The sequence below is a fragment of the Pongo pygmaeus genome, chromosome 5 (genome assembly GCF_028885625.2).
Source record: "Pongo pygmaeus isolate AG05252 chromosome 5, NHGRI_mPonPyg2-v2.0_pri, whole genome shotgun sequence".
Classification (NCBI taxonomy): Eukaryota; Metazoa; Chordata; class Mammalia; order Primates; family Hominidae; genus Pongo; species Pongo pygmaeus.
The window spans coordinates 194,146-216,287 of record NC_072378.2 but is presented as its reverse complement, the minus strand read 5'-3'; the positions used below and the strand labels follow the sequence as shown (position 1 = coordinate 216,287).

Genomic DNA, 22,142 nt, shown 5'->3' with positions numbered 1-22,142 from the left:
CTCCTGACCTCAAGTGATCCACCTACCTTGGCCTCCCAAATTGCTGGGATTACAGGCATGAGCCACCCCACCCGGCCTATATAGCTTTTAAAATCAGGCCTGTGTACACAGGACATGCACAGAAATGACCCCATCCAAAATGTCTTTTCTGCTAAACCTACCTCTAAACCAATAGCTGCCACTACACGCAATTAGAATATTGAACTCCTCGTACTTTCAGGCACCTGCTGAAATAGATCTCTTCCAACACCAAGCTCTAAAAACTGAACTAGAAGCTTCAGGAAGGTTCGCGGTGAACTTCTAACTCTTTATGACCAAGTTTGCATACAGATTTGGAGCCAAAATAAACCCAAACTTGCAGATGTTCAAACATGCACTGGCAAATCTTTCCCCCGATGGAAAGAAACACATGCAGACCCAGCACTCGCACCCTTCAGTCAGATGGTAATTTAAGCTGGTTAAGTCCAAGCTGCAAGACAACACTAATTGTGATACTGCAAGTCTCAAAGCAAGCTGTGCCTGAGGGCGGAAGGAGACCCCGCTGCTGTGTGTAAGAAGGGAATTAAGCCTCCAAGTGACAAGTCAAATGCAGTGTTGTTTTTTTTTTCTCCCTTTCTCTGGGCAATGAAAAGGAAAGGGAAGAGGAACTGCCCGCTGCAGTCTTGGTGATTTCTTGTTAAGTACATATATAAATACAAGTGTGTTGAAAGCATATTCTTAATAAAATTATTAATAACTCAGGATGGGAGGAGACATCTGATGTGGGATCACAGGGGTGTGATTCTTAGTGTGTTCCTTATTTTTATGACTAGAGGCTGGTGTGCAGAGCAGCACTGTGACTAGCTCTGGCTGTACGATGAGGGCTTGGCCATTTCTTGGAGTGCTTTCATGTACCTGCTGCCTGAGCTACATGAATGGCCAGGAACCTGAGCTCAGCACTCTCCGAGATGTTGCACATGTGACTCTCCTGGAGGCTAAGGTGTTCTTTGAAATAAAATTAAAACAATAAAATACACATTGCCCACACATGCACACCCTAGTCAGCAGAATTTATGGCTGTCTTGTGTCCAAATAACATAAGGCAGCTCCAGAAGTTGGAAGCAGAATTCTCTGCTGAGACTGAAACTAGAAAGAGCTGGCACCCAATAAACAAAAACAGCCACTAGCAGGAACCCAGGGAAAAGCACAAATGGCGCTGAGGAGATCTGGAAACACTCAAGTTTAAGGAAGGTGATCTGAGAAAAGAATCACCTTGGGCAGGCCAGGCGCAGTGGCTCACACCTGTAATCCCAGCATTCTGGGAGGCTGAGGTGGGTGGATCATTTGCGGTTAGGCGTTCGAGACCAGCCTCGCCAACATGGTGAAACCCCGTCTCTATTAAAAATATAAAAATTAGCCAGGCATGGTAGCACATGCCTGTAGTCCTAGTTACTTGGGAAGCTGAGGCAGGAGAGTCACTTGAACCCGGGAGGCAGAGGTCACAGTGAACTGAGGCTGCACCACTGCACTCTGGCCTGGGCAACAGTGAGACTCTGTCACACACACAAAATAATAATCACCATGGGCAGAGAGAAGAGGTGTGCAGCAGGGGTCTGCCTGGGACCCAGGAAAGGCAGCCTCTCAGGAGCAGCAGCCCTGCTCTCACATGTGCCTCATCTGCTGCACCAGCAGCACCCCAGCCCGGAGACATGGCAGGTACGGACAGAGCCTTGGCTACCCAGCTTCAGGTCCTGACCACTCATGCTCACTGCACAACGCCCCAGGACTAAGGTAATCTCACTGCACAACGTCCCAGGACTAAGGTAATCTCACGGCACAACGCCCCAGGACTGAGGTAATCTCACTGCACAACGCCCCAGGACTAAGGTAATCTCACGGCACAACGCCCCAGGACTGAGGTAATCTCACTGCACAACGCCCCAGGACTAAGGTAATCTCACGGCACAATGCCCCAGGACTAAGGTAATCTCACTGCACAACGCCCCAGGACTAAGGTAATCTCACTGCACAACGCCCCAGGACTAAGGTAATCTCACGGCACAACGCCCCAGGACTGAGGTAATCTCACTGCACAACGCCCCAGGACTAAGGTAATCTCACGGCACAACGCCCCAGGACTGAGGTAATCTCACTGCACAACGCCCCAGGACTGAGGTAATCTCACGGCACAACGCCCCAGGACTAAGGTAATCTCACTGCACAACGCCCCAGGACTAAGGTAATCTCACTGCACAACGCCCCAGGACTAAGGTAATCTCACTGCACAACGCCCCAGGACTAAGGTAATCTCACTGCACAACGCCCCAGGACTAAGGTAATCTCACTGCACAACGCCCCAGGACTGAGGTAATCTCACTGCACAACGCCCCAGGACTAAGGTAATCTCCCCAAATCTTGCTAATGACAGAAACAGAGCTAGCCTGACCAGGAGATGACATTAGTCTTTGGAGAGCCAATATTTTATCCTTCACAGTAAAATAGGAAACTGGAAATTTGAATTCAACCTTCATTTTCATGAGTCTGGTCCCTGGGAATGTGTCCTGGATGATGGACAAACACGAGTACCTAACTGCAGAGCCAGGTTACACCCAAGCATAGCCCTGCTTGGAGGCCCCTGATCTGGGACCCACCCAGCCCCTTCTGTAGCATCTTCCTTAAACCTTTTTGCAGAGGCACACACACCACACACTACAGGAAGATACTGGGACAAAAGAGCCACTGCACTGCTAGCAAGATCCCAGGGAGCGGGCAGGGCACCGGGCCCTCACTCCCCAGTACGCAGTCAGTGACCAAGAATAGTTGCATGTCCTTCCCCACCCTCCATCAAGTCCATTTGCCTGCTGGGCCCCTCTTCATCTCCACCACCATGACCCGTGGCAGGCTGCTGTTTTTTCTCACCGGCATAGTCCTAGCAGCAGCCTCCTGACTGGCCCCAACACGCAGCCCCACCCCACTTGGGCACCTGAGTGAGCCTTCTGCCTGCACACCCATCATGCGTCCCGCTGGCTCAGCACCCTTCAGCAAGTCCCCCACTCCCCCACCATCTGCAGAATTGCAGCCGTACCACTTACAAGGCTACAAGCTCAGGAGTCAGACCTCTGAGAACATGGTAAGGTGCTGCCCCTCTCAGCCTGCTTAGCTCCAAGGGCTGGCCTAAGAAGCAAACCTGGCTGGTCAGGCTTTGGCTGTGCTCGCAGCCTTGCTGGCACAATCCCAGCACTGCCCAGCCCGGGGGAGGCTGCTCTAGTTCTGCAGTGGCTGTCGTTCTTTACTCCAAGGTCTTTCACACCTGCTGGCTAGCCCACGTGCTGGGTCCCCACCCGAACTCTCCTTCCTTCCCACCGTGCCAGCTCATTCCACGGCTTATACTGCAGGTCTTAACTTAGGTACCGCGTCTTCTAAGACACTTCCCTTAAATGCTCCCACCCCCTCAAACTGGAATGTGTCTTTTCACCCCTTTCCCCCATACATGGCACCAGGGGCAGCTGTAATAGTCCTTACCATGCTGTCCTGTAAGTCAGCAGTCCCCAACCTTTTTGGTACCAGGCACCAGTTTCGTGGAAGACAATTTTTCCATGGATCAGAGTGGGGCAGGGATGGTTTTGAGACGAAACTGTTCCACCTCAGCTCACTGGGCACTAATTAGATTATCATAAGAGCGTGCAACCTAGATCCCTCGCATACAGTTCACGATAGGGTCTGTGCTCCTATGAGCATCTGATGCCACTGCTGATCTGACAGGAGGTGGGACTCAGAAGGTAATGCCCACTCGCCCACAGCTCACCTCCAGCTCCTAACAGGTGCTGAACCTGTGACCCAGGGGCTGGGGACCCCTGCTGTGAGTGGCAACTTTCCTAACTGCCAACCCCACCAGGCCACAGTCTTTCTGAGAATCAGGAGTGTGTCTGAGGCCTGGCTGGATCCCATAGCACCTGTTACGATCAATATAAATTTGTCAAGTCAATGAATGAATGAATGAATGGAGAGGCAGCTGACCCAGTTAAGTCTCCTCTGCTTATAGGTTGTGATTCTGAGTTTCAGGCTAGAAAAGATCTGTGTTCAAAGAAATTGAAGAAAAAACAGCGTAACGGAAAGTGCCGTGGACCTCAACCCACCTCACTGTGCACGCCCAGGCCTTCACAGGGGCTCAGAGGTTGCCAATTCCCATCTCCAGGGTGACCCACAAGGCCTGGCTTGGTTGTGAACAGACCGGGATCTCTGGCTTGTAACATCTAAGATGGTCAATATACCATCTCAGCATGGCCCTGAGCTTCCAGACAGAGGTCAGGAATTGACTGCCCCCACTCGATGGTCCAAAACAAACTCCCAGAGACTGGAGGGGGGCAGGCAAGGAGAGGTTCCTGGTTTCAACACTTGTGCCAACACTGCTGCCTAGGCCTGGCCCTGCCTCAGTGGAACCCTCCAGAGCCCTGGGCCGGAGCCCATGAGTGACTCTGCTGAGCTCCTCCCAGCTGCTTGCTCCAGCCACAGCTGGCAGCCCCTCGTGCCCTCACTCCTTCCCTCCCTGCCCACTGATTTGGGACCAAAAGATCCAGCACGTTCCAGTCCCAGCAATGTAGACATCTTCAGGTGCATTCCGAGGTGCATTTCACAGCCCCTCTGAGCCTCGAGTGAGTGAAATACCTTCTCTGTCAGTTTAAAAAGCTTAGAGGCAACAATTCGGGACCTGCAGAGCAGCACGCAATTATGAGATGATGGGTGTTGGTGTCATATGTAATCCCGCAGTAAGACACGGTAGTGGGAAGTGACATTGGCTGACAGCTGGGTGACCCTGTAGACTGGGGCTGTTGCATGAAAACCTGTTTTCCTGCTGTGGCTACTGCCTCACACCCCAGGAGACACACACAAGTCTTCCTGGGGCCTGGCTGCTGCCTCCTGAGTGGGCCCCACAGGAGGCACATCCAGGGCTCGCTGGTCTGGCCCATGAAAACACGCAGAGGCACCGAGGACGGAGCCACCTGTGCCATACCAGGCATGCATGTTGCGTCAGGATAAGCATCGTCACACCCGAGGTGTTTCTGTGAGTGTCCCCTCACGCTCATCGGACTGCTGCAGAGGCTAGAAGCTCAGGAGTCAGACCTCTGGGAACCTGGCAAGGTGCCTTACCTCTCTCTGCTCCTCCTGTGGCCCCCACAGCCGCTCCCCTGAGCCGCTGCCGGAAGCTCCAAGGCATCAGAATCCACATAAAGTCTGCCACCTACAGTCAATCAGCCCATGAGTCCACTTGCCTTTAGACCAACCCAAACTCACCCTAGCAGAGTTAAATTTCCCTTTTCCTCCACCAGATCAGAGAAGGAAAATTTTACAAATTGACTTAAATTTCTCTTCAAGTCAGGTGATGCTCCTTCAGATTAAAAGCTGAAGACGGAATCAGAGTAACCGTATTCAATGCTGTGCAGCAGATATACACGGCGTGGCTGGCTGCATGTTCCTGTGCAAACACAACTCATTCCAGGCTAGCCAAATACGCAGCTCCTACTCTGTGCAGGCAATAACTCTCATGTCCAGATTTCTCTCACCTCACACTGATGGCCTATTTTTCTTTCTTGGAGACACGAAATCTCCTTTTGTAGCATTTGTTATAACGCCTTCTGGAGGAAAACAATAGCCTCCAAAATAAAACCAGGAGTAGGCTTCAATCTTGCCTTGGAATCCCTCACAGGCAGAAGGGCGCGTGCTGACTGCCCCTTGGCTAGGGAAGAATGCATCGCACATGACCTTAAACTTGGCTAAGTTGCCCTTTATTAACGAAAACAGAGCTTTCGGTCAATTCCACCACGGAGAACACAAACCAGAGATAAAACCCACACCAAGGGCTATTTCCCAAGCTGGGGAATTTGAGAACACACGGGCAGAGTTCACGCCACACAACTACACTGGGATCGTCCTTGGGGGGGCGTTCACAGGAGGCAATCACGAGCGCCAAGCCATCCACAAGGCAGTGCAGCAAGGCTCCTGGGACCCTCACAGGCATCCAAGAGAAGCACAGAAACCGTGACAGTAGTGGGGATAAGGGAAAAATATTTTCTCTTGCTAAAGAATATCCTTAGTTCTCAACATAAACATGACTACATATATTCAGCTTCAAATGAAAAACAAGTTTACAAATCACTACTGGATACTTAAAAATAAACTCTATGTTGCTTTTCTTTTTGGCAGCACCAGCCTAAACTCTGTGGGTTTGCAATATTTCAGAAACTTCAGGTACATTACAGTCTTCTGAGAAAGGCCCAGTACTTCAGAATTCCCGGGGCGGCTGTGAAGAAAGAACATTACTGGCAACAAATATTAAAACAACACTTCAAGAACTCCAAGAATACACTAAGAGGTTCGTAAAGGTGCACATATTTAAGCATTCAAGCTAATATCCTAGGTCACTTTTCTGTTAACGTATTTATATTTATTTTTGGCTTAGGAAAAACATGTACTTTATTGGCAAATTGTTTTAGCTATAGATGGATGGATGATTCTACAGCCACATTCCCCTTTCCGGGTGTACATCCGGGGCCTGTGCACGTGTGTGGAATCAGGCAACTTTGTTTTTCCTGGTCCCCAAAAAGCTCACCTTTGACACACCCTCTATATGCACAGGAAAACTGCTCTTCTTATTCAGGGTCTCTTTTTGTGGTGGAATTCAGAGAAACTGGGTTGCAACATCTTTTTAGGGAGAGGTCGAGTATGTTTTTTCATTCAAGTGACTCTGCATGATTAAGGAATCTGAGTCGGTATAAAGGACTAGACCACTGAATTGCGTACAGCGTCCCAGGATGCCTGCAGCCCCAAAGTACAAACTGTAGATGCTCTCGTGGCCTGAATGTGGAATTTTACCCACCAGAAAGCATTACTGGAGCCCAAACTGGCAACTTTAAATAGCTCAATGATACTGGTACCTTCCCCTTTGGTTTCAAAAACAATCATGACCGAACATTTTCAACTGTGAGGCAAAGCTGACTTGCATACCAAAAAACACCTTTCCAAAAACATTCAATGAGGTAGCTCAGATCAATTATCAAACCCAAGTGAATACCAAGAAGCTTAATAAATGCTCAGGCATTTTAAAATGCAAATTGCTACAGTGCCTAATAAATGCTCTTTCTTCCCAATTCTTGCAGGTGCATGCAAACCTTGAGGAGGAGCCCCTGCAAAGTGAGGACAGCGAGAGGCTGGGAGTGAATGAAGCTGGCAACGAGCAGAGAGGGGGGAGCGCCCTGGGGCACCCAACTTAGGCTAAAGTGCGCCTGCCCACCACAGAGCTCAAGTGCAATCAGCTCCAGAGAACAAACATCAAGTAGAACTCAGGGCTCAATGGGCTGAAAAGTGGCCTTGACTCGAGGTGCTAGGGAACCCTCAGCCTGGTGCATTCACATTGAGATCGAGGCAATCTAAGATACTTCCCTTAAATGCTGAGTTGGTATAAAGTACTGGCCCACTGGACCAGCTCAGGGCAGTCTCTCACGTTTTCCAGGGCCCCAGAGCCACCCTCCCTCTAGAGGAGTCTGGCCCCTGCTGACCCCACCACACCACCCTGGGTGAGTTCTGGGAGAAGCCACGCTCCTAGCCACTCGTCCCCTGAGTTCTCACGGTCTGCTCACAGGCACAGACTGCTCTTTGCTGGGTAGCTTTTCGGAGTCCATGTGGAGTCCTGGACAAAGGGAAAGGCGGCCACACCAACCTGGGCAGCAATATGGATTCTGTGACTTCCAGCAGTAAGAAAGTGTTCACACACACACAAACATTCATGTGCACACACACACTTTCACAACGTACACACATGTACACACTTAGGTGCACATACCCTCACTCACACAGGCACATACATGCATCCATACACGTGCACTCACCCACACCCACGTGCACTCACCCACACCCACGTGCACTCACCCACACCCACGTGCACTCACACACACCCACGTGCACAGAGCAGTGCACAGCCACTGGGAAACATCCCCGGGGGCAGCAAGCTCAGGTGCAGCCAGGGTAGGGTGGGCAGAGTGCAGAGGCCTGGGGCAGGGCTGGGCAGTGTTGCTTGGGGGAAAGAGCCCTCGCCCCACCTCGCCCTGGCTATCTCCCTTTCCTGTCCTCAGCGGCCAACACCAACCGCAGCCCCGCCCAGCCGGGCACACTGAAGACAAGCGGTGGGAAGGAAGGCAGCAGGTCCCTTGCGTTAGGTCTCCGTCGTATAATTATCGTAGGCCAGCGGAGCCAGTGCCGGAAAACTGCTCCACCGCCTGGCGCCGGGCTGGGGCTCCATGCGCCCTTGCTCCTTATATTTACCCAGAATGTTTTTGGCTTCTTCTGCATCCTGCAAAGGGCTCTCTCCATATTCTTCCTTCAGCCACTGCCGATACTGGAGAGGATGGAAACAAATCCGAAACGTCACACACGTGCACATCTGCATCCACGTGGGCTTGCACCTGTGACTTCACCGCAGAGATGGTGCCACACATAACCAGGGAAACAAACAGCAGTGGGAAATCAGAGCTCTGTGGTTGGCCAGCCACGGTCAAGCAAGAGAAGGAACTGCTCCTTCAAGGTGCTGGCCTAGGGCATGAAAATAGGCCAGACCAAGGAAATGGTACGTCACCCAAAGGGAGAGAAACGAGCTAGTCGGGGGTACCAGGCACGAGGAAAACGACAAAGGGTAGGCGCCTGTGGCTTCAGTAGGTGCACGAGGGATCGTGACGACTTCTGAAGGGGTGCAGCTGGGCACCCTGGGAGCCGATGTCCTCTGTGGGCCTTTCAACTCCAAACGCCATGATGCTGGCTGTGTACGGAAAGACTGTGGGCACCATTCGGGGGCACCTGCCTGCATCTCTAATGTCCCCTAAGAACTGCTTACCTGATGGACCTCATGCTTCTCAAACTCCTGGAGCTGTCTCTGGAAGCCCACGTTGGGGTTGGCACAGGATCTCCCAGCACGCACGGTGTGCAGGGCATCCTCCCAGCCAAAGTCGGTCACGGTCATGATGTACGCGATCACCAGCGTCACGCTCCTGGAGACCCCGGCCAGGCTGCGGGGCCAAGAGAAGCACACATGTGAGGGCAGTTTCAGATCCCCAGGTCCATCGCCCAATCCATGTGGAACAGGGGATTCTAAGGACCTTGTTTAGAAAGTCTTCCTGCCTTGGATTATATGTGGACAGCAAGCTCACCACCAGGAAGCCACTCAGCACTCAGTGTACCAGCTTCCTCTGCTTCCCGGCACTAGAATCGCACGCTTTCTTCTGCTGTTTGAGCTTCATTTATTGGTTTTCTATGGGCTGTGGCTCCAGATGCTCCCTTGCTCCCAAGCCCCTCCTCAGCTCTTTCCCATTTCCCCGGACAAACGACATAACTGAGGTACTCCAAGGAAACTTGAGGCTTCCAGGGCCTACGCGACAAACCCATTTATAACCTACATTTGTTTAGAATGCTTCATGTTCCTTAAAAGTCTAGTTTTCTTAGCTATATGAGGGCTAGATCTATAATTTTTAAAGCCCATGACGTAGAGAAGCCCTTCCCCAATCTTACTTTTGTACTCTTCCTGACATAAATATGCAGAGTACGGAGCAGGCACACTGTGTCCGCAGGGTGGGAGCAGGGCACCCTGCAGGCAGTAACGGTTAGGGTCAGTTACCTGGAGCAGGCTGAGTGAGACCCGTTTTACGTGTACATGCAAATGAGGGCAGTCACAGAAAGGCTGTGCTTCATCAGACTTAGAGAGTTCTAGCAACAGGTTAAGATGGGGAAGTTCAGCAAATGTCTCACTTTTAGAAAAGCCTATCTTTAGATGCACATAACTGTATGAAGTATTAATTCCTAGAATATCAGGCCTACACATATTCAAATATAAATAATAATTTTAAAACCCCACTCTCAAGTAGTGGCTCTTCACTAGGGCTTTAGATTAGAACTACTAGGAGAGATTTTAAAAGACAGATCCTCTGGGGCTGCAACCCTGGAGATTCACATTCACTGGGAGCCAGGAGAAGCCCAGGAGTAGGAGTTCCAGAATTCCGCTTTAATTGGCTCCAGCTGAACCCCCAAGGTACGTTAAAGCCAAACAGAAATCAACGTTAAAATCCTACCATTTGCATTTATTACACTTTCTACTCTTTAAAAAAGTGAGATGAAAAATCATCTGATTTCAAGAACTGTATGAAACTGCAGACACCATTCTAAAAACAACTCAACTATCTAGCATCCTCCCTGTCGTCCCTATCGGCCCTCAGAACACATTATAGTTTTCATAGGTGGCTTCTCTGGATGTCATGCACTGGGGTCCCTGGGTCCCCTCTGTCCTGGCAGGGCTGCTACCAACCTCAGCAGCAATATTCCCCAGGAGTTATCACTTCACAGTCCTAAAGAGCTTACAGTGCAAGAGTAACTGTTTTGGGGAACGTCAAAAGATTGTTAGGCTTTCAGTTAATTAATAACTTCATTCAAGACAGAGAGGGGACATGTCCGGCCTAGCACTTAGACAACAGAGCCTTGGCTCCAGAATTTTGGCTACTGGTTCCCTGAACAAATCAGCCATGCTATTAGCATGATTACGAGTGGTCATAAAAATGCCATCCCACTTTCACTAAGAACTCTCTATGTGCCAGGCACACTGCCAAGCGCTTCAGATGCATCATCCTCGGGTTAAGTGTGATACAGTAGCTTTCTTTTCACTGTGTGTGTGTGCGTGTGTGTGTGTCTAGCTACACAAAATATAGCAGGATGCAAACAGACAGCTGTCACTAAACTGGGTCATTTTGGTGTTACAGTAGCACGATACTGAAAATCCACATTTGCAATCAAGTCTCCTGAAGAAAAAACAACAGTGTCTTCAAAAAGCCACTGAGGTTTCAAGGATGAGCCTACAGAATCTGGGTCATCTGTAAGAGGCTGTTCTGATGAAATGCTGGAGGCAAGCCAGCGAATGGAAGTTTCTGTTGTCCAGTAACCTTCATGGTCCCTACAGAAATCCTAGCAGTGGAAATGGAAAAAAAACAAAAGCAAAACGAGTTAGGGTTCTCCTTCAACAGAAGGAAAGAGCGACTAACACACAGCACTGGACAAACGGAGCACGCGTTTGAAAACACACAGCGCTGGACAAACGGAGCACGCATTTGAGATTCAGGTTTACAGAAAACTATTAGGAGGTGAAACCATTACTCACACACGGAAAAACACTTGATAGGAAGCCAAGCTGACCAGAACATGCTAAAGCACTATTAAGCAAGAGACACACGTACCAGTGTACAAGGCAGCTCTCACCACGGAGCCGGCACTCGTGAATGAATTTAATACTTTCTTTGAAATGTCTTGTCCTGGGAAAAGAAAAAAAGAGAAATGACATCTCTCTACTTTACTCAATATATGATGAAAAGAAAATTCTACCTGACGCTTCTTTCTTAAAATGTGAGTTGATTTTTTTGTATAATTGACACATAATTCTACATATTTATGGGCTACAGTGTGACACTTCAAAGCATGTATACATTGTATAATAATCAAATCAGGGTAATTACCTGATAAATGCTTAATCACTTTAAACATTTATCACTTTGTAGTGATAACATTCAAAAGCTTCTCTTGTAGCTATCTTGAAACATATACTACATTATTATTTGCTATAATCAAATAATCCACCAGGTAATGGAAACCAGAACATGGCTGGGTGTGGTGGCTCATGCCTGTAATCCCAGCAATTTGGGAGGCCGACGCAGGCGGATCACTTGAGGTCAGGAGCTTGAGACCAGCCTGGCCGACATGGTGAAACCCTGTCTCTACTAAAAATACAAAAATTAGCTGGGTGTGGTGGCGCACACCTGTAATCCCAGCTACCAGGGAGGCTGAGGCAGGAGAATTTCTTGAACCCAGGAGGCAGAGATTACAGTGAGCCGAGATCACATGACTGCACTCCAGCCTGGGCAACAGAGAAAAAAAAAAAAAAAAAGAAAGAAACCAGAATTTATTCTTCCTGTGGCTTACTGAAAGCTCTCCCAGTCCCATACCATCAAAACTGGTCATACTGTCTGTGGCTGGAGCTGTCTCAGCCTTAGAATCCATTATTTACAATGCTGAGGTCTAGGGAAGGCTGTGGGTTGTCTGGAATTTTTGGAATTTCTCTGTAAGAAATCCCTGAAACACACAGTTACCACAGACTGGGGTTGAGGGAAGTTCCGGACAGCCGCCCCTCCATGTTCAATCTGAGCCCCTCAATGCCCCAGCAGCACACAGGAACCCTCACACCAGCTGTGGATGGCACAGGCCACCGTGACACAGGTGAGGAAGGTGTCCATGTCGTGTGGGCTTTCCAAGTCCTAAAAGCTAATTTACTCCTGGCAATCTGGAAAATCTAAAAGCATTCTCTCAAACTGGTCTCCCCGGACTTTGGCAGTCCTGTCTGCAGCTCAGTGGAGAGCTGTGGGGAAATGGAAATTCTGGCTCCAATCCCTCTTTGCCATTTACTGGACCATGTGGCCCAGGACAAGCCATTTATCTTCTCAGTTATAAAGTGGGGCTGGTATCTCACAGGGCAGATGAGGTAATACATGCCAATATGCTCTGCAAACTCTTAAATTCCTAAATGGACTGAATGCGGTGGCACACACCTATCATCCTAGCACTTGAAGAGGCTGAGGTGGGCAGATCACTTGAGCTCAGGAATTTGAGACCAGCCTGGGCAAAATGTCGAAACTCATCTCTACAGAAAATACCAAAAAAAAATTAGCTGGGTGTGGTGGTGCACGCCTGTAGTCCCGGCTACTTGGGAGGCCGAGGTGGGAGGATCTCGAGTCCAGGAGGTTAAGGCTGCAGTGAGCCGAGATCATGCCACCGCACTCCAGCCTGAGCGACAGAGCGAGACCGTCTCAATAAATAAATAAATAAATAAATAATAGAACTAAGTTCTAAATGACGACGCGTGCCTTAATCCTTTCTTCTTCTAACTCTCAGTTTTTCAGACTGCCCTTTTCTCTTGTCACTCATTCAGCCCCTAATCGTTCAGGGAGTGCCTGGTTGCACGGCCTTGTGCCAAGTCCCTGAGGCACGAAGCCAGGCAGGACTCGAGCCCCACTTTGGTGCGCTCCCAACCAGCACGTGTGTCCCCTGCCACTCAGACCTCATTCTGGACTGGTTTGTGGGTTAAGTGCAGACACCTCAGGGGATGGATAGCAAGTGCACCTCTCCAATGTCTTCTACCTTTGAAAGGCTTATAAAGCAGCAAAAGTTGCCCATGGACTAAACTGACTTCTCTTTAAACACTGACTCAGTACTGACAATTTGCCAGGGACTCTGATAAACTATAAGACATTCAGAATGCCAGGGCACATAAATGTAATAAGAATGAGAAATTCAGGCACGGCCTAACAAACTCACCCAGGTACTGACTGCAGAAGAAACTCAGCGGCCTCTCGGTAGGTGCTCAGTGAGATAAGGACAGCCAGGGAGCAGCAGCAACTGTCCATGTGCATGCATGCACACGCAAACATGCACACACATGTTCTGCAACAACTGCAAGGGTCACCACAAGTGCAAATCCCTAGGGGACCAAATCAAGGGCTCTGGACTCTGACCTGACATCTCTAACTAGCACATCTGCTTTTGTCAACTTTCCCAGGGATAACTGCTCCCAGATGTAAATAAAAACAGACCAGAGTGGGCAATGCAGGCAGGGGCAGCGTCTTGGCACCCTTGGGGGGCCACAGCAGCGTGAGCAGCCTGGGGGACCAAGGAGAGTGCCGTCCAGCTGCACCCCTGCAGCCAGCCAGTCAGCTGCCCCAGCCTGCGCACTGGCCTGTCTACTGCGGCCTGCAAGGAGGGCAGGCACCCGGTGTAAACCACCAGGCAAGTTGCAGACCAGCAGTCTGGAGCCACTTCTGGGCCAGATGAGTTGGCTCAAGGTTTTAAACATTGTTGAACTAGTTGCTGATATCAGGTAGCATGAATTTGGCCATGAGTAGCAGAATACCGTGTTTGACTGACACATGGCATTCTAAGGGAGAGAGACACTTGGCAGCAGGTGGTGCAGCTCTGAGCATGGCACTCGCTCCCAGCTCCATGGCCGGAGGCCAGGGGCAGAGACAGATCACTTTCCTCTCTTCGGGAAGGGAAAGGTTTTCCAGAAGTCCCTACCCATGGCCTTTCCACTGCTTCAACATGGACAGAGCTGCAGGAAGAGAGGATGTCCTTCCCAAACAAAATCAGTGCAGCTGACATGTCTTGTCCAGTTCCATTACCTCCAGGCCAGCAGACTTCTCTGCCAACCGCAGACGGCTAGTTGTGCTGAAGGTGTGGGGAGCTCCCAGCTGGCTACCCAGCTCTTTGCTGGGGGCCAGGCTCCTGTCCAACAAGGCGCCCTTCGTGCCCCACTCTGCTGTATACTTGGCTTCACGGCCTAGCTGGAACGGGTGTCTGCTCTGGAGTCTCCTTCAGCACTGATACCTTAGATTTCGGGATTACAGCAAGAATCCTTTCTTGCCTGCTGTGTACCAAGCCACCTTATTACATCTGGGTGCAGGTATTCTGCTACTCATGGCCAAATTCATGCTACCTGATATCAGCAACTAGTTCAACAATGTTTAAAACCTTGAGCCAACTCATCTGGCCCAGAAGTGGCTCCAGACTGCTGGTCTGCAACTTGCCTGGTGGTTTACACCGGGTGCCTGCCCTCCTTGCAGGCCACAGTAGACAGGCCAGTGCCTGTCAGCAGGCCAGTGCCAGCTGACAGGGGTGCAGCCGGACGGCACCCTCCTTGGTCCCCCAGGCTGCTCACGCTGCTGTGGCCCCCCAAGGGTGCCAAGACACTGTCCCTGCCTGCAGTGCCCGCGCTGGTCTGTTCTGTGTGGGTCTCTTTCTGGTCAGAAAGAGCCGTGTCTGTACGCAGAACAGCCAAAAAAGCAAAAGCAAAATCTAGAAATGAATGACGACCGCCTGAGTAAATGAAAAACCACAGAGCACGTCAGAACACACTGCAAAGACCACACAGCAACATGAAAGTTAGCAGGTGCCCCTCTGAGTGGGGACAGGATTGGGGTCCCATTCAGTTCTATGAACCTCACCAAGGTCTTGTAAAGATGACAACTGAATCCCTTCACTGAAACCTTGGAGTGGGGACCACTTCTTATATCTGGCTTTGACATCTGCATGTCCCCAACCACAGACAAAATGAAACTGGGCTTCTTACATATTGTGGGGTTGAATCTGGGTTCAAGAGTCAGCCTTGCCACATCTCAAAATACAAGAGGGGAGTGTGCTCAGCCTGGCACCATCCAAACCCACCCGTGCCCCGGGAGCTGAGTGGGCGTGTGAAGGAGCTGAGGAGGTTATGGAGAGGTGACCCCACGCTGCACCACCACCCCCCGGTAGCTCTTTCCATCTGTAGTAAGAGTTAAGTCCAGTAGAGCCCACAGGACATAGCTCCTATCCACCACTATGTTGGGGGCCCGGGCTGCGGAGCCCTCGTGCAGGCATCATGATAGGGCCATTCGCGGTGCCACCCCAGGAGCCGGAAGGATGCCAATGACGCAGCCGCTCAGAGCCCCACAGCGCAACTTGACTCATGGACACAATTCGGCACAAGGCCAAGCCAGAGAGATATTCCTAGAAATGCCTTTCCCAAGAAAAGCCCAGAGGCAGGCGAGCACACTGCCACTTTGGTGCAGGACTGTGTGTGGGGGTGTTATTTCCAGGGAAGCTGATGACAGAAGCCCCAACTCTGGTCATTAAACTCCCTCCTCCACAGTGGGAAATACCCACACTCCTGGTCCTTCTATTGCTCAACTGCAGTTAGAAGCAGAAGCGCGAGTCTGAAGCACTATCCTACCGCAAGCTGTTTCGATGAACACAAGTTCCCTGTTCCTGCTCTCCGTTTCATCAGCAGTTCACCTTTACGTCCATGCACAGCCGTGTGGAATAGGCTCGGTCCACAGAGAGCCAGCGAATGCTGCACAAGGAAGCACGGACCGGACCACGCTTGTGTTAGAAACTCACCAAACAGTGCCTGGGGCTATCATGCCCACTCCTGCCCGCAGTCCTTGCAGCAGGGGCACCTCCAGGGAGAGGGGACTTGCAAACAGCCCAGCCACCCGCAGCTGTCTCCCTCCCTCGTCACAGACCAGCACCCTCTGCCTGGGTCCCTTCCTTTCTGCATCAAAGGCCAAGAGCCAGTGCCCAGATGGGCTCTACTGACCTTCAGAGAGTCTAAGAAAAGATTGTGGGTGAGCCTGTCAATCACACTACACGGTGTTCACTTTTGAGGCTGAACAACTACTTCTCACTCCAGGACTGCACGATTTGGAGGCCTCAATCCCCACTGTAGGATCTAAGACTTTGCCTGTTGGAGTGGGAGCCCAGAGATCTGGCTGAGCACCTTGAATGGCAGCTGGTCCCACCCTAAAAGCCCACGGTGCCAGACCACGCTGTAACAGCAGCAAAGGCCACAGGAACTCAGGGCTCCTCCTTCCTTCAAATGATAAAAAAGTGTATGTGCAAATGAAAGCAAAGGACAAATCCACAAAAGGCAAACATCCTTATATATAAAAAATCTATATTTTTATACATTGCGTATGTAAATATGTATGTTTTTGCTTAGAAAAAAATGTTTTTGTTTGTTTGTTTTCTAATAGCAAATGAGTAGAGTATTCTGTCTGGGTCCAGGCCCTGGTGGTTTCATAACAGAGAGCTGCTTCCTCTTCGGGCAGAATCTGTCCACGGCCCCCCACCCACAGGCCCTGCCCCAGCACGCTTTCCAGCTGGAAGGCTGATGGTGAAGCCCCCACTCCACCCAGAGGTACATGGGAAGAACGTTCCTCACCAGACAGACATGGTGGAGCTGCTCTACCAGTGCACAGCATTACACACAAAACCAGCCCACGTTTGTATCAGTGATTCCCCAACTCTGATATTTCACGCACTGTCAACATTCAAAATAAAATTGGGGGATGCATATATTGTACTTTTCATTTTGCCAGATAAGGTCTTTTTAAAAGCAAACTAAAACAAAGGGCCTCTCTACCACTTAACTACAACATCATTTCCCAGAAGAATATTTCAACAACAAAAAAGACATAATCTAAGACTAAACGATAGTTCTTTAAGTTGAATAAATGAAGTCTTATGGAAAACTGAATGCCACTTTCAGCTCTCATTTTCTCCTTGAGCAGGAGAACATCACTATGGGCTGGCAGAGCCCTCAGGAACTGTCTGGAAGCAGGACCACAGTAGTCCAAGGGCCCATCTAGCTCTAATCTTGCAAAAGTGCTCCTTTATAATAAAATAAAAGAAAAACGTAAATGAGAGAAAAAGAGAGTTGAAAGTACAGAAGGTGTCAGTTAAAGAAAACATAGACAAAAAGACAGGCAGATAGAATAAGGCAAGGACGTTTTACCGATGTTTTCAGTATAGGCTCTCTGCATTGCTAAAGCTTCTTCTCCCCACAAAAACCTCAAGAAATTTACAGACCTGCTAGATTCTAAAACCACTGAATGTCACGAAGGCGCTACTGCAATGATGCAACCTACTGACTCCATAGCCTGGCAGAGATCAAATGCCTTTGGAATTCACAGAAAAAGAAAAAAAATCTATAATTACTTGCTTCATGATGTCAAAGTACAAAATGCCAATGTAATATATATTAAAACAAGATGAGTAAATATAAGTTAATATGCATCCAACCATTCACTTTCAAAATATATTAATACTCTTTACTTGAATAGACAGAAAATATAATCATATTTCCAGAAATGCTTAGTGTTCATAAAAAACACTTTCACTTATATCATCTAACCTAATACTACAAAAAACCCTGTGAGATAGGCATTTTACAGATGAGAGAAGAGAGGTTAAAATGACTTTTCTAAGAAATCCCAGAGAGAAAGCAAAAGCAAATAAGTATTTCCAAAGCCCTTAATTCACTAACCCATACCACGCTGGCCACTTGGGGAACACGCAGTGTGTGCATTTGATACAAACTCTAGGATGCCTCTAATTATGACAAAATCATGCAAAACACACCACAATAGGTCTGTGGGGTTACTACAACTCTGAGAACTTGAACTTTTACATTCCCTGACTTGGCAAGGCTAGCTGGTTGGGGAACTGAGCTGAAATTCTAACATGTTAATGTTATCTCAAACCAGGTTTCTGCATTTTAAGTTCCTGGAAGATCAGAGAGGGAGATTTGAGAGGATATAGGCCAAGACAGAAAACTGACCTTTCTGGGCAGTTTGCAGCAACTGAATGTCAAGTGACAACAGCTAGTCTCAAAGGTCACACATCTCTTACTAAGCATAACTAGCCAGAATTCCTGTTAGCGCAGGGATTTGTGGGGAAAAATTTAAGATATAAGAGTGTTAAATTACATCAGAGCTGGCATTCATTTTTAAAATCTGTACTTAAGTTTAAAACAATGAGCAACATAGTTTTCCAGAATTTATTTTATCATTGAATAGAGAAACTCTGAAGCACCAAGAATTTTTTAAGTAGCTAAAGAGCTACTATTTCAAATTGTTTAGGTCCTGCAGAACACATTTTCCAAGTGACAGGTAAGACTTCTTTTGCTTTTGTTAACTAGAGAAATACGAATATTTGTCGTCTGACCATCCTCATTGGTTGATGATACAGAAAGCAAAAGCTGATTGTCAGCACCTGATACTTGGTAATAAACACCTTAATAAATACCCTGAGAGAGGTAGGTGTTCTGCCTGCCAACTTGAGGGGAATCATTTGATTACATGGTGAAAATATGCTCACACTATGCTTTCCAGTAGAACACTTGTAACAGGTAAAAAGAAACTCAAGCTATTTCATCACCTGCGTCTTAACAAACTGAGTCACTCCAAAGTTCCGAACTCAGCTCCACCATTTCCACATAACTTTAGTACAGCAAGCAATATTTAAAGTCATGGACACATGTGTGTCGAAGCCTTACTTATTCACAAGATTTGCTGTTACTAATGGATTAAAAATAAACGTTTCCCCAAAAAAATCACACAAGAGCATGACTCCCAACAGCAGAGTATCCACCTTTCTCCGCCTTTTCATGAGCTACGGTTCTGACTTCCTTTTCCAGCTGAAACAGAAGTCTTACTGTCATAGCTTCAACTGGAGAGTGCAGCATGGCACATCCTCCACACATTAAGCCCCAGACACGGCACTGCCACACCTACCTAACCCCTAAGCCCACCTACGTTTATAGTTTGCCTTTGTAACTCTTTCTTTGTCATCCAGATACATCAAAGGCCAAGAGCCAGTCATCCAGCCAAAGAAAGAGTTACAAAAGCAAACCATAAACTTAACAGGACCTCTTTACATATTTGGGATAGGAGATAACTAATTAAAAGGGTAGGAGGAGGTGGGGGGGTGAAAAATTGCTTAAAGAGTAAAACATTCACTATTCGGGTGATGGATGCACTAAAAGTCCAGACTTTGCCATTAAGCCTTATATCTATGTAACAAAATCGCACCTGCACCCCCTAAATCTATACGTATTTTAAAAAGAAAAAGTATGGGCTAGTCCTTCAGCACCAAAGGTGACTGGAATTAGGCAGGTTTTGACAGATGATCTGAACTGACCCACGAGACCTGGAACTCAGAGAAGAAGCTAGCATATCTCTGTCTCCCCTGTCCCTCCACGTCAGCACGTCTCTCAAGTAACTGAAGCAGGCTTCCTGGGCACCAAAACTTGTTATTGCAACTACCTTTTCTGTAACTCTCAAGATACATTAATATACGCTGAGTAAAAACAGACTCATTTTCACAAGTGCTCAGAGTTCACAGAGAACACCTTCACAGACATGACCTTGCCTCCAATAACCCAGAGGGCAGGCATTTTCAGATGGGAGAATGGAGGTGTAGATGGGTTAAAATGACCTGCCCAAGGTAGGTGTAACTGGCTTTACAGTTGAGATTTTCTAACATCTACGCCTACTGCTTACTTGTCTATAGTGCAAGGGGCCACTCCACGCTTAAATCAGGTCACTGTCACAGACAAAGATGGCACTCAGCTCCTAGCAAAGCTGAGAAGCATCGGGGACAGCTCAAGGACAGGCAGCCACCTGCACTGACAGCAGATGTCCAGAGCCCAGAGTGGGTCACATCTGAGTTTTTCTTCTAAAGAATCAAATTGCCAATCAGGTACTGACAAGTTCAACAGCATGTCAGAATCTCGGTTTGAGATAAGAGCAAAGCAACCATTCTAAAAATAGCCACCAAAACATGGGCAGCAGGTTGCTATGGTCTTCAGAGAAAGGCAGTGGTTCACTTCCTTCCGTGGCACCATGCCTTCCAACCACTTCTGTTTCTTGACACGACTAGTAACCAAGGAAGTTCTCTAATGCTGCTTCTCCTCCTTCCAGGCCTAGAGCTACTCTGTTTTCCGAGGAAAATCCCTCCTCCACCATCCTCGATCTTAAAGGTTCACCTTTCTGTGAAATATCAAGAGTGCACGTGGAAACACAGCCCCTGGGGAGCACACAGTGGCTCCAGCTTCCCACCTCCCATTCCCCTCCGGATCCACCACCTCACTTTTCCCATGTCAACCCATCTTACTCCAGCTCTATTTCTTTCCCCAAAAAGGTAGATCTCACAAAATTATTGCATAACCTGTGATTTCTCTGCTCTGCCCCAGTGAAGACTCAAGGTCCGCTGATGGCCAGCGTTCAATAACTCCCAGAGTGGTGGCACACCTAGGATCCTGAACATCGGGGCACACGGTCTGCACTCCTGATTCGTAAGCTGTGCATGCACCAGTGCTTGGGGCACAAAAGGTGAATCCAGACAAGCCTGAGGACTCCCAAATTCACAAACTTCACCACAGCCTACAACTTCCCTGTGAAATGCAGTAACACATAGTTGTAGGAGGGCTGCTGTGTCTTTGACCTGTGGCATAGCACTGGGCCAACCTGAGAATCAGAGGCCGGACTCAGCGGCATGGGCTGCTAAGTACTTTACTTCCAGCCCCAGCCTTTCAGCCTGCACAAGTCAAATTTGTGCTTCAGGAAAACTGTAATCTACTCCACATCATGGTATTTCCAGGTCCCTTCTATACAGCCAAGAGGGACTGCTAAAGCTGTAGCTGCCATGGGTCTCTAGAGCCCTATCCCTTATCTTGCCAAAACCTAATCCTATCTGTCTCCACAGGATTTCTTCAATACGGAAAAGGGAGCAATTATGAATCTCTCTATAGATGCAGAGTTAAAATGACATCAAAGGTTTATTCGGCTATGAAGAAATAGAGGACTGGACTTTCCTAACCCAGAACGACCTATTCATTCAACTCAGCCAGGCTTTAGCAGCATGCTGTCCCATAAGGCAGCCGCCGGCCTCCTGGGGTTCTCAAGCCCTGGAAACACAGCTGGTCTGAACTGAGATGTGCTAAGTATGAAACAGCACGCCAGAGTCCCCAGACTTCGTATGAAAGAAGGACATAAACTTGCTCATTAATTTTTTATATTGAGTACATATCAAAATAATATTTTAGATAGACTGGATTAAGTAAAATATATTATTGGAATTAATGTTGCCTGTTTCTGTTTGCTGTTTAAAATGTGGCTCCTAGAAAATTTAAAATTGCCCATTTGTGGCTCACTATCTATTTCTATTAGACAGCGCTGCTTTAGACAGAACCCAACAAATCCTTTACGGTTTTATTTCTAGAGGAAAGATGAGCATACTAAAGGTTTAAGGTATCCTTTTCAAACATCAGACCCTTCTTGTGGACATCCCATGAGTCTCTCTGCATAATGGAAGGACCAGTCAACCACAAGGAGCCTCCTGCCACAGCTCATCCCAGCCTGCCCAGCGTTGGCTTCTGTAGGGTCACAGCCTCTTCCCTGGCAGGGTCAGCAAGGGTCCCATGAGCTCTGACGACTTCACAATCTTCTACTTCTCTGACTTTACCATCCTCTATTCATTTTTTTAAATGTCTCCAAATAATACAGAAAAAAGAAACTTACAGGTTTTGAGATGGTGAATCCGCTGCTGGGATGCACAGGTATTTAACTCCCTGCAGAACAATAAAAAGTAAATACATAAAAATAAAAACATGAAACTCAGTGGAGAAAAGTATTTAAGGAACTATTTACTCAGGTCAAAAAATAAAAGGAGAAGTTTTTCACTCGTCTTTTGTTGCCAAGGAACTGCAGAAAAACTAA

General features: G+C 48.3%; 1 protein-coding gene across 11 annotated transcripts in view; it reads right to left on the bottom strand.

Annotated features, from left to right (window-relative positions):
• Positions 1-22,142, bottom strand: part of DUSP22 (dual specificity phosphatase 22) — a 74,258-nt gene that overhangs the window by 12,898 nt on the left and 39,218 nt on the right. For 3 of the 11 annotated variants that reach the window (XM_063665715.1, XM_063665718.1, XM_063665719.1), the window contains 5 exons: positions 21,945-21,994; positions 11,241-11,315; positions 8,861-9,032; positions 8,296-8,441; positions 5,741-6,277 (listed from right to left, as the gene is read on the bottom strand). In XM_063665715.1, the coding sequence (XP_063521785.1) occupies positions 6,157-6,277; positions 8,296-8,441; positions 8,861-9,032; positions 11,241-11,315; positions 21,945-21,994 (564 nt within the window). In that variant the 3' untranslated portion in view covers positions 5,741-6,156. Of the gene's footprint in view, positions 1-5,740; positions 8,442-8,860; positions 9,033-11,240; positions 11,316-21,944; positions 21,995-22,142 lie in introns of those variants that run through there. The other 8 variants (XM_054491031.2, XM_063665721.1, XM_054491030.2 and 5 more) reach the window with 6 other exon arrangements.